This window comes from Gekko japonicus, unplaced genomic scaffold (genome assembly GCF_001447785.1).
Source record: "Gekko japonicus isolate JY-2015 unplaced genomic scaffold, Gekko_japonicus_V1.1 scaffold849, whole genome shotgun sequence".
NCBI classification, from domain to species: Eukaryota; Metazoa; Chordata; class Lepidosauria; order Squamata; family Gekkonidae; genus Gekko; species Gekko japonicus.
Window position 1 is genome coordinate 394,984 of NW_015163112.1, and position 10,636 is coordinate 405,619.

The window sequence follows — 10,636 nt, forward strand, 5'->3', positions numbered from 1 at the left end:
CTCTCTCTCTCTCTCTCTCTCTCTCTCTCTCTCTCTCTCTCTCTCGTGTCCTGTTCTCCCCCCCCTTCCCTTCTGCCCCACATGTCGGTTGTGACAAGTGAGAACCACAGGCAAGAAATCTGAGCAGCATCTGTCCTGCTCTCCTCTCTGTGCATGTGTAGAATGCTGCGCTCTTGCCTGTGAATAACCACGCCCAAGGCCCCTGTTCTCCCTTGCCTCCCCCCGCCCCCCCAGCATCTGGGCCTAGAGCCAAAGGGCACAAGGTATGGGCAAGCTGAAAACCCCACTGCGTCTCAGGATAGGAAGGAGTGTCCTTTTGTGGGGAGGGGGGGTGTCTGTACATGTGTGCACGCGTGCGCACATTCAAGCTTCTTTTCAGAGCCAGGATTGCAAAGAAGGTGCATCACTGACCATAAGCAGATAGTTTCAGGTGGGTAGCCATGTTGGTCCGCAGTAGAAGAGCCAAGATTCGAGTCCAGGAGCCCCTTAAAAGTAAAGGTAATGGTTCCCTTGCCGAAAGCCAGTCGAGTCCGACTCTAGGGTTGCAGTGCTCATCTCAGTTCCAAAGCCGAAGAGCCGGCGCTGTCCGAAGACTTCCGTGGTCATGTGGCCGGAATGACTAAACACCAAGGCGCACGGAACACTGTTCCCTTCCCACTAAAGTGGCCCCTTATTTATCTACTTGCAATGTCTTGCTTTCGAAATTCTAGGTTTGCAGGAGCTGGAACTAGAGACGGGAGCTCACTCCGTCATGTTGCAACCCGGGTCTCGAACTGCTGAACTACCGACCTTCCACAGCCTGCAGTTCAGCGTCTTAACCACTTGAGCCACCGCAGCTCCTAGGAGCCCCTTAGAGACCAGCAAAATTCCCAGGGTGTAAGCTTTCAGGAAAAAGAAGAAGAGTTGGTTTTATACTCTCTTCACTACCTGAAGGAGTCTCAGAGCGGCTTACAATCTCCTTCCTCTCCTCTTCCCACACCGCGTGAGGTAGGTGGGGCTGAGAAAGCTCTGAGGGAGAACTGTGACTGGCCCAAGGTCACCCAGCAGGCTGCATGTGGAAGAGTGGGGAATCCAACCCATTTCCCCAGTTTAGAGTCCGCAGCTCATAAACGCTACACCACGCTGGCTCAAAGCTCCCTTCGTCAGAAACGTAAGGCTCTGACGAAGTGGACTTTGACTCTTGAACGCTTACACCCTGGAAATCTTGGTGGACTAGATTTTTGCCCATACACAGAGTGCCCTTGCTCACAATGCTGTGGCCTGCCTGTTAGTAAGGGAAGGGGTTTCTAGGCTGGCTTTGAGTGACTTTAAGGTAGGTGGAGCCTGAGTACTTCTCATCCCTCAGGGTGGTTTAGAGCAGAGGTCATTTTGGGGGGGATCGCGGGGGATCGCAGTCCCCCCAGGTGAGGTACAGGGGGCGGGGCACATGATGAAGCCCCGCCCCCTGCTTCCGCCAAGGCCCCTGTTCTCCCTTGCCTCCCCCCCCCCAGCATCTGGGCCTAGAGCCAAAGGGCACAAGGTATGGGCAAGCTGAAAACCCTACTGCTTCTCAGGATAGGAAGGAGTGGCCATTTCTGGGGAAGGGAGTGTCTGTACATGTGTGTGCGCGCGTGCGCACATTCAAGCTTTTTTTCAGAGCCAGGATTGCAAAGAAGGTGCATCACTGACCATAAGCAGATAGCTTCAGGTGGGTAGCCATGTTGGCCATCTTTCCCAGCTGAGTTTTGTATCTGAGCCCATGTATCACCTCAAGGTGATGGTTTCAAACATCTCACGAGCGCAGACTAGAGCAGGGGTGGCGTAGAGGACAGTTGCAGACTAGGATCTTGGAGAGCCAGATTCAAATCCCCACTCTGCTGTGGAAACTCGCTGGGTGACCTTGGGCCAGTCACACACTCTCAGCCTGACCTACCTCACCAGGTGGTTGTTGGGAGGATAAAACTGACGAGAGGAGAGCCATGTTCTTAAGACACTTTGGGCCCTCATTCGGGAGAAGAGTGGAAATAAGTGCAAATGTGACATGACACCACACTGGCTCAAAGCTCCCTTCATCAGAAACGTAGGTATCTAACGAAGTGCACTTTGACTCTTGAAAGCTTACACCCTGGAAATCTTGGTGGTCTTGGTGGACTAGATTTTTGCCCCTACGCAGAGTGCCCTTGCTCACGATGCTGTGGCCTGCCTGTAAGTAAGGGAAGGGGTTTCTAGGCTGGCTTTGAGTGACTTTAAGGTAGGTGGAGCCTGGGTACTTCTCATCCCTCAGGGTGGTTTAGAGCAGAGGTCATTTTGGGGGGGATCGCGGGGGATCGCAGTTCCCCCAGGTGAGGTACAGGGGGCGGGGCACATGATGAAGCCCCGCCCCCTGCTTCCGGCCGCCCCACTTCTGGCCCTCATTCAGCCAGGAGGACCATCTCTGGCCCTGCCACACACACACACACACACACACACACACACACACTTTTAAAAAACATGCTACTTTTGAAGGTCAAAGAAGACGGGGACGGCAAAGGATGAGATGGTTAGACAGTGTCATCGATGCAACGAACATGAAATTGAGCCAGCTTCAGAGGACGGCGGAAGACAGGAGGGCCTGGCGGGAGCTGGTCCATGGGGTCGCGAAGAGTCGGACTCGACTGTGCGACTGAACAACAACAACACTTTTGGGGAAGGATCTCACGATGACCGACTTCCCTCACTCACATCCCTTCGCCTGTTTAGGCCAGAGGCCTCTTGGTTACCTCCCGCAGAGCTGGACGGAAACCTCCTGCTTCCTAACAAGGCCGAGCTTTTATGGCTGCAGAATGCGGCAATTATTTGCTTGTTTGTGCCAGCGGCAGGAAAGCAGCCTCCGTTTCAGAGTGTACTATCTGTCTGAGGCCACCCAGGAATCGGAGGCCCAGACGGGCCCTCGGCCCCCCATTGCAGTTCAAAGGCATACGCTCCGCAGCCCCCCTCCCTCTCCCCTCCAGCTGGCCAAGCCAACTGTGTTACCGTCCACAGAGCGGCTGTTGTCCCCCAACTCAGAATTCCAGTTCAGAACTCAAAACCCACTTTTCTTTGAAGGGGAAGGGAGGGAGGGAGGAGAAGGGAGGGCTGGATCCAGCCAGCCTCTTAATACAGTCTTCTCCGCTTCTCCTCACTAAAATCCCTATCCCACATAGTTTTTGTCCACGCATGTCCTCACAAGCCCCAGCATAGCTTTTCAGGGTGGTCAAAGGGGACCTCTCCTCCTGTTTCCTCTAGCTGGTTGGTTACAACTGTCTGTGACACCCCTTTCCTCTCGCACCCGCTACATCTCTCTCTCAGGTTCAGGGTTATATGTAGGTCAGGCCATCACGGTTTGCTACCCTTCTCGGCTCTTTTAGGAATCTTTAGAGAGCCATGGCCATATCACACCTCAGGTCCTCTCTCTCCCTCACAGAGACATCAGCAGAGAGGGTAGCCCAGCCCCCTTCAATGAAAGTCCCTCACTCAAACACTTCACTGAGTATTGGGGTTGGGGGCTCACGCAGCCACCATTTATTCCTATCCTGAAACATATTATCGACAAGAGATCTTCTCTGGTGTCTTTCTTTCCCTGAGACACACAGCCCACAGGGTTAAATAAAAAGTAGATAACTTTCATTTGTGGTTTCAAGATGACACGGAAGAAAGTAAGGTAGAGGTTACAGCTTTTCTTTCCCTTGAACTGTTAGCCTTTTCCAGCATTTTGGATCTTTTGTTACCAATTGACTTTTCTTTCCCTTGAACTTTCAGCTTTGCTTCACCTCACCTTCACTGAGTCAGACATACTCTCTTCCCTTGCAACTTTTCCCTCTGAACTGGTACTTTCAATGAGAGCTTGGGGTGCTTGATCCCAGATAACATCTAAGATCAAAGATGGGGTGCTTGAACCCAGATAACATCTAAGCAGGCCACTTTCTTTTCAAGATGATTGTACTCTGCAGTTTGACAGCAGCACACTCTTGTCTGTTCTCCTCATAGACCTTCTTTCCTTCACCGCATCCCAAAAGGAGAAGCTGGAAAGGCCTCCTATTCCCATGTCACTAGGTCATAATGTCCACGAGTCCCTCCCAAAATGTCTTTGACATCCCCTTTGCTCCCTCTCCAATAATGGTAGAATTCAGGGGCACCTAATGAAGCTGATGGGGCAATAGCTCCAGAATGTACAAGAAAAAACCCCACACATAACCTTTGTTGGGATTCTTTTTAAGTAAGTCAGCAGAGTATTAAGAGACTGAGTCCATGGTGTGTTTTAAAATATAAGAGTTTACTATAAAGCTAACATGGGAAAAACGGTACACAGGATATAAAATAGCAAAGAGCTCATATGTCTTCATCCTTACAGCTAAAAGGTAAAACGGGAAGAGCCAGAATGGCGTCTCCTTCTCTAGTCAGAACAAAGAACTGGAGGAGAAACCAGTATGCTAAATACTTGACCCCTTGGTTTCCAATCAGACTAGCAAACTAGCCCCAAAGTTCCCCGGGGCATCCTATTGTCTAAACAGATTGGTTACAAACAAACATGTGACTTAACAAACATCATTAACCCTGTAAATGCTGAAGTGTTTTGACTTGTAACACCCAACACTCTCCAATAATGGTAGAATTCAGGGGCACCTAACGAAGCTGATGGGGCAATAGCTCCAGAATGTACAAGAAGCAATACTGCTTCACTCAAGGGGTAATGAAGGTGGGGGAGTCACTGCCAGTGGATGAAGTGATGGCCACGAGCACTGGGTGGCTTCAAAATGAGAGTAAACCGAGTTACAGAGAAGTCCATCAATGGCATGGTGACTCCATATCCAGGGGCAGAAAACCTCCGAATACCAGTGCTGGGAGGCAGCAGCAGGGGAAGGCCTTGGCCTCTCCACTCTTTAGGTTGGTCTTGGAGGGCCAGTGCCTGGCTATCGTGTGTGAAACCAGGTGCAGGATTAGATGGGCCTGAGCCGACAGGGCACCTCTTACGGTCTCCTGTGGTGCTCCTAAAGACGGCTGTGCTTAATAACTTACAGCTAAGTAATTTTGAAATACCTCTGTTTTCTATTTCAGTTTTTGCCGTTTCACATTAACACAGATGTGCCCCTCCCTGCTATAAACCATAGCCGCCTGCTCAAAGATGGATCTTTTGGGTTGCTAGAAAATGGTGGTGGTGGGAGCTTTGGAAAAAACCCTCTTGGGTGGCTTCAAAATGAGAGTAGACCGAGTTACAGAGAAGTCCATCAATGGCATGGTGACTCCATATCCAGGGGCAGAAAACCTCCGAATACCAGTGCTGGGAGGCAGCAGCAGGGGAAGGCCTTGGCCTCTCCACTCTTTAGGTTGGTCTTGGAGGGCCAGTGCCTGGCTATCGTGTGTGAAACCAGGTGCAGGATTAGATGGGCCTGAGCCGACAGGGCACCTCTTACGGTCTCCTGTGGTGCTACTAAAGACGGCTGTGACTGATCACTTACAGCTAAGTAATTTTGAAATACCTCTGTTTTCTATTTCAGTTTTTGCCGTTTCACATTAACACAGATGTGCCCCTCCCTGCTATAAACCATAGCCGCCTGCTCAAAGATGGATCTTTTGGGTTGCTAGAAAATGGTGGTGGTGGGAGCTTTGGAAAAAACCCTCAGGCCTAATGATGAGAAGTGGCTCCAGGCAAAAGCCAGCCAGGAATTAGTGCAATAATTTCCATGCTGGGGGGGTGTTTCTTGTGTTTAGCAACGCCAGATGTGTCCTGGGAGGAGCAAAGCAGTTGTCAGGCAGTTTGATGTGTCAGAAACATCTGCAACGAGGCGTCTTCAAAGACCCAGCCCTGAATCCATTTGCATCCTCCTCCAAGATGAAGCTGGTTTCGGTTGATGCTTATTGTGGGACGATTCCCCTTCTACAACTCCTGGCCTCTGTGGAAGAGGAGTGCCCTGGGACAGGTGCAGGATCTTGGCATTCTTGCAGGCAGATTATTTTTATTTTATTGATTTGGATTTCTATCCCGCCCTCCCCGGAGGCTCAGGGCGGCTAACAGGGCATAAGGCCAGATAGTAACAGTGAAACAGTATAAAATGTTAAAATACGATAAACAGTTAATACACAATTAAATAAACATCATGAAACATTTTCAGTGCTCCTCTATTCAGTTCCAGATGTTAGGGCTTTAAGATTTTAAGACCAAGATGGTGTACTCTGTGGCATAGCTGGACAGTCACAGCAATGCGAATCCCACTGCCCTGCCATCCCCTAAACACATCCCGTTCCCTCCAATGGTGCCCGCACCAGCGGTAGCAATATGCGGAAATCATAGGGCATTGGTGGAACAATGATGGTGGCACAATGATGGTGGCAGCTCCTATTCAAAAGCCTGGCGGAAGAGCTCCGTCTTACAGGCCCTGCGGAACTCCTCTGGCTGTTCCCAGTTCCTTAAAGGTCCGATTCGCACATTACAGAGGACACAAGTTGGGATCTGGGTGCCTGTTGTTTATAACAGTACTTTTTGTAGCAGGTACTCATTTGCATATTAAGCGACACCCCCCTAATGTAGCCAATCCTCCAAGAGCTTACAGTAGCTCCTATAAGAAGAGCTCTGTAAGCTCTTGGAGGATTGGCTACATTGGGGTGTGTGGCCTAATATGCAAAGGAGTTCCTGCTACAAAAAGAGCTGAATTTTGTGCACAAGGTGCCTGATTCAGATCACGACCGTGGCATCACAGGATCTGAACTGGGTATCATGCAGGGATTAAGGAACTCATGTGTGTCTGTTACACAGGAGGAGGGGAGATCGTGGACCCAAACTGTCTTTTGCAGTAAAGAAATTGGCCTTATCTGAATTAATCCAGGAGTCCAAAGCTTCCAATCCTGTACTTGAATTCATTCCTTTTTGAGCTGTGTTCTAGAATCTGCTCAGCTGATTTGGAAGCTTAGTGGGGGTTCCTCCATGAGCAGGTTAGCAACCGTGGATAAGATTTTTAGGGAAACAGCTTTTTGTTGTTGTTGTTCAGTTGCACAGTTGAGTCCAACCTCTAATATGGTTTGGTGTAGTGGTCAGCAGCGCGGACTCTGATCTGGGAGAACCGGGTTTGATTCCCCATCCCTCCACATGCAGCTGCTGGTGTGACCTTGGGTCAGTCATAAGTTCTTTCAGAGCTGTTCTCTCAAGAGCAGTCCTCGAAAGAGCTCTCTCGGCTCCAGCTGCCTCACAGGGTGTCCGTTGTGGGGAAGGGAAGGGATTGTAAGATGCTCTGAGACTCCAGGTAGTGAAGAGTGGGGTATAAGTCCAATCTCTTCCTCCTCCTCTGCCTCTTCTTCTTCATGACCGGCCCTCTCAATTCAGTGACCAACTAAAACAAGTGATGCCCAGCAGTGCTTAGGGAATGTACTGCTTCTATCTAGACAGCTGAGTGTTGAGGTTTTGAACGGCCACTGGAATGCCTGAAACTAAGGGTGACTGGCTGCTTATACCGTGGTCTTCTGGGATTGTTCCCCAAGGAGAAATGATTGGCTTTCCTCTCGGAAAGGGGTACTGGCACAGGGAGGTTCTCCACTGCCACTAGCTCTTGGGTCCAGCAAAACCGGTATCATTCCTGGCTCTCTGCTACAGACCCGAAGTCAAAATAGCAGCCGGGTGCCGGATGTCGTTCTAAAGGTGTGCTTTTGGATGCCCCTCCACAGCAAGAAGGTCAGACTGGTCTGGCCAGCAATGTGGGTGGGGACAGTGGTCAAGCTTCTTGGAAGGAATGCTCGCTCCAGCATTTTGCACGATGCATGGAGGTTCTTCAGTGGACACATTTGATGTCAAACAGGTTCCTCAGAGGTGTAGAATCATAGAGTTGGAAAGGACCTCCAGGGTCATCTAGTCCAGCCTCCTGCACAATGCAGGAAATTCACAAATACCTCCCCCACACACACACCCCTAGTGTGATGGGTTTCCCCCTCCTTCCAAATCAGCCTCCCCCTGCTCTAGTCAGTGTGCTTCACTCCTCCCCAGCAATCCTGACTCCCTGCGTGCTTTGCCGCAGCTTACTGGACACCCCCCCCCCCCCCAACGACCTCCACCTCGGTTTTAAGACCCCCGTAATTTCCGTCCATCCATCCTCTTCCCTGTAGGAAATTCAGTCCCCTCCCAGCACAGGCAACTGGAAAAAAAACAACCCATCCCTACTGTCCGCAGTCATCGCCCAGGAAAATGCATTCCTTGTGCCGGCAGTCACAGTGCGCTGGCCCACATGCTGGAAACGTTGGCTTTCTGTTTTGAAAGCTTAGTACTGGAAAACGTGAGCAGTCCCTGATGGAATTCTAGAAGATGCTGGCGGGAGGTGGGGAAGATGAGTTCTGTGCCTTGCATAACCGCGTCCCTGCCCACCCTGTGGCTAGTCGAAGCAGAATGCCTGGTTAAGCCGAAACAGACACGAGAATGGCTTTGTTCGCCAAAGGCGTTTCAGGCGGCCTAAGATCGTCCCAGATTCCTTGGCCCACGGATGCCACAGAAGGGTCTCTGCCCCGGGGCACCTGTGGGCAGCCGGAGAGAGCACACGGCCTTTAGCTTAGCAGAGACGTTGAACGTTGTCTTTTTCCCAGCACGGGATTGTGTAAAGACCAGTATGTGGGTGTGTGATTTACCTGTCTTTTGTGTCTTTCGACCCGCCTTCCCCGCTGTTTCAACACAGGAACCCAGAATGTGATTGAGGCGTGTGTGACACAAGGCACCCAGTACCTGGTTTACACCAGCACCATGGAAGTGGTGGGGCCCAACGCCAAAGGAGACCCCTTCTACAGGTATTGGCTCAAGCCGGGCCACAGAGCAAACTCTCCCTGCCGTTCCGCCACCTGCATGTCTATCCCACTACCCAGGAGCCCCAGGCAGCCGCCCGGCCCACCCGTGCCCCAGACCCTGCTTGATGGCCTCCCTTCCCTTCCCATGAGCAAATCTGATCAGCGGGGGGGAGGGAGGGAGGGGACGGTGCAGTGACTTTCAGTGTGTGTGCCGAGAAGCACGTGAGCAGCCCCACCACGAGGACGGCCGTCCAGCAGACGTTTGCCGTTCCAAGCTGGCATGGCACAGGGGCTAGAGTGTCAGACTAGGATGCGGGGAGAACCCAGGTGCAGATCCCCATTCTGCCATGGGAAGCTTGCTGGGTGACCTTGGGTCAGTCACGCTCTCTCTCTCAGCCTGACCTCCCTTGGCAGGGTGTGATGGTTCTGAGGATGGGGGAGGGGGAGAGAGAATGATACGATCAGAAAAGCAAGGCACAATGGTGCCTCCCCCTCCCTTCTAGCATCGAGGCTTGCAGTGGCATGGGGGAAGGTCTTGCCTCCTCTTGTGCCTGCCTCCACCACCACCACCACCCCAAGCTCCAGTACAGGCAACAGAGGGCGATTCTGCATCTAGCATTTGCTCCACATTTGCTCAACTGGGAGGGAAAAGTGCAGCTCAAAACCACATCCAAATACCTTGGGGCAATGCTGTACTGACTGCAGAGCCACCCCTGAACGGCCATAAAGGTAAAGGTAAAGGTCTCCCTTGCTCGAAAGCCAGTCGAGTCCGACTCTAGGGTTGCGGTGCTCATCTCCGTTTCAAAGCCGAAGAGCCAGCGCTGTCCGAAGACGTTTCCGTGGTTATGTGGCCGGCATGACTAAACACCAAGGCGCACGGAACGTTGTTACCTTCCCACTGAAGTGGTCCCTATTTATCTACTTGCAATTTCTTGCTTTCGAACGGCTAGGTTGGCAGGAGCTGGAACTAGAGACGGGAGCTCACTCCGTCATGCGGCACACTCGGGTCTCGAACTGCTGAACTACTGACCTTCTACAGCCTGCAGTTCAGCGTCTTAACCACTTGAGCCACCGCAGCTATACACTGGAAAGGGCCCTTATAAATCCTCTGCTGCCCCCATCCCCAGTGCAGGAAATCCATTTCCAACAAGTGGTTGCCTAGTCTCTGCTTGGAGGGAGGCTTCCAGTGAGGGGAGCAGGGAGCAGAAGCAGGCAGCCCTGGAAGGAGCTGGGGCCTCTCTGCCAACAGCTGTGTCTGTCCCCCTCCCCTTTCATTACTCATCCACTTCCCTATTCAGGCAGGTATTTGCCTTGGCAAAGTCAGCTGGGCTTCTCTCGGGTCCTCCCTAGCAACGCCATGACAACAGCAGCACACAGTAAGGGTAACCCTGGAGATGACCCAGGAAGGATTCTTAAAGGCACAGCTCTGCCTACTGGGCAACATTGTATTGATCCAAAACATTTGTGCCTTCCTGTTTTCTAAAAACGTCCAACGTTGCCATTTCTAGCGAGTTTGGTGTGCCGAGAGGTGGGGGACACAGCTGGCTGTTACTCATTTGCGACTGCTGAATTAGTTCCAGCTCAGGCAAGCTCCTCGATCTTGTCAGATTTCGGAAGCTAAGCAGGGTCGGCCCTAGTTAGTACTTGGATGGGAGACCACCAAGGAAGACCAGGGCTGCTACGAAGAGGGAGGGAACGGCAAGCCGCCTCCTGCCTTGAAAACCCTACAGGGTCGCCATAAGCTGGCTGCGACTTGACAGCCCTTTCCGCCACCCCCAAATTAGTTCCAGGTACGCAAACTAAAGTGCCTTTGCCTAATCTTAGTTCTACTCAACATTCACAAGCACGTTGGGTGGCAGGCAAGGAGGGCAGGGGGAACCCCACT

The 10,636-nt window shown here is 51.8% G+C and overlaps 1 protein-coding gene across 1 annotated transcript in view; it reads left to right on the forward strand.

Annotated features, from left to right (window-relative positions):
* HSD3B7 (hydroxy-delta-5-steroid dehydrogenase, 3 beta- and steroid delta-isomerase 7) overlaps positions 1–10,636 on the forward strand; it is a 57,586-nt gene that overhangs the window by 38,990 nt on the left and 7,960 nt on the right. Inside the window, exon 4 of the mRNA XM_015406826.1 lies at positions 8,646–8,754. Within this exon, the coding sequence (XP_015262312.1) occupies positions 8,646–8,754 (109 nt within the window). The remainder of the gene's footprint in view (positions 1–8,645; positions 8,755–10,636) is intronic.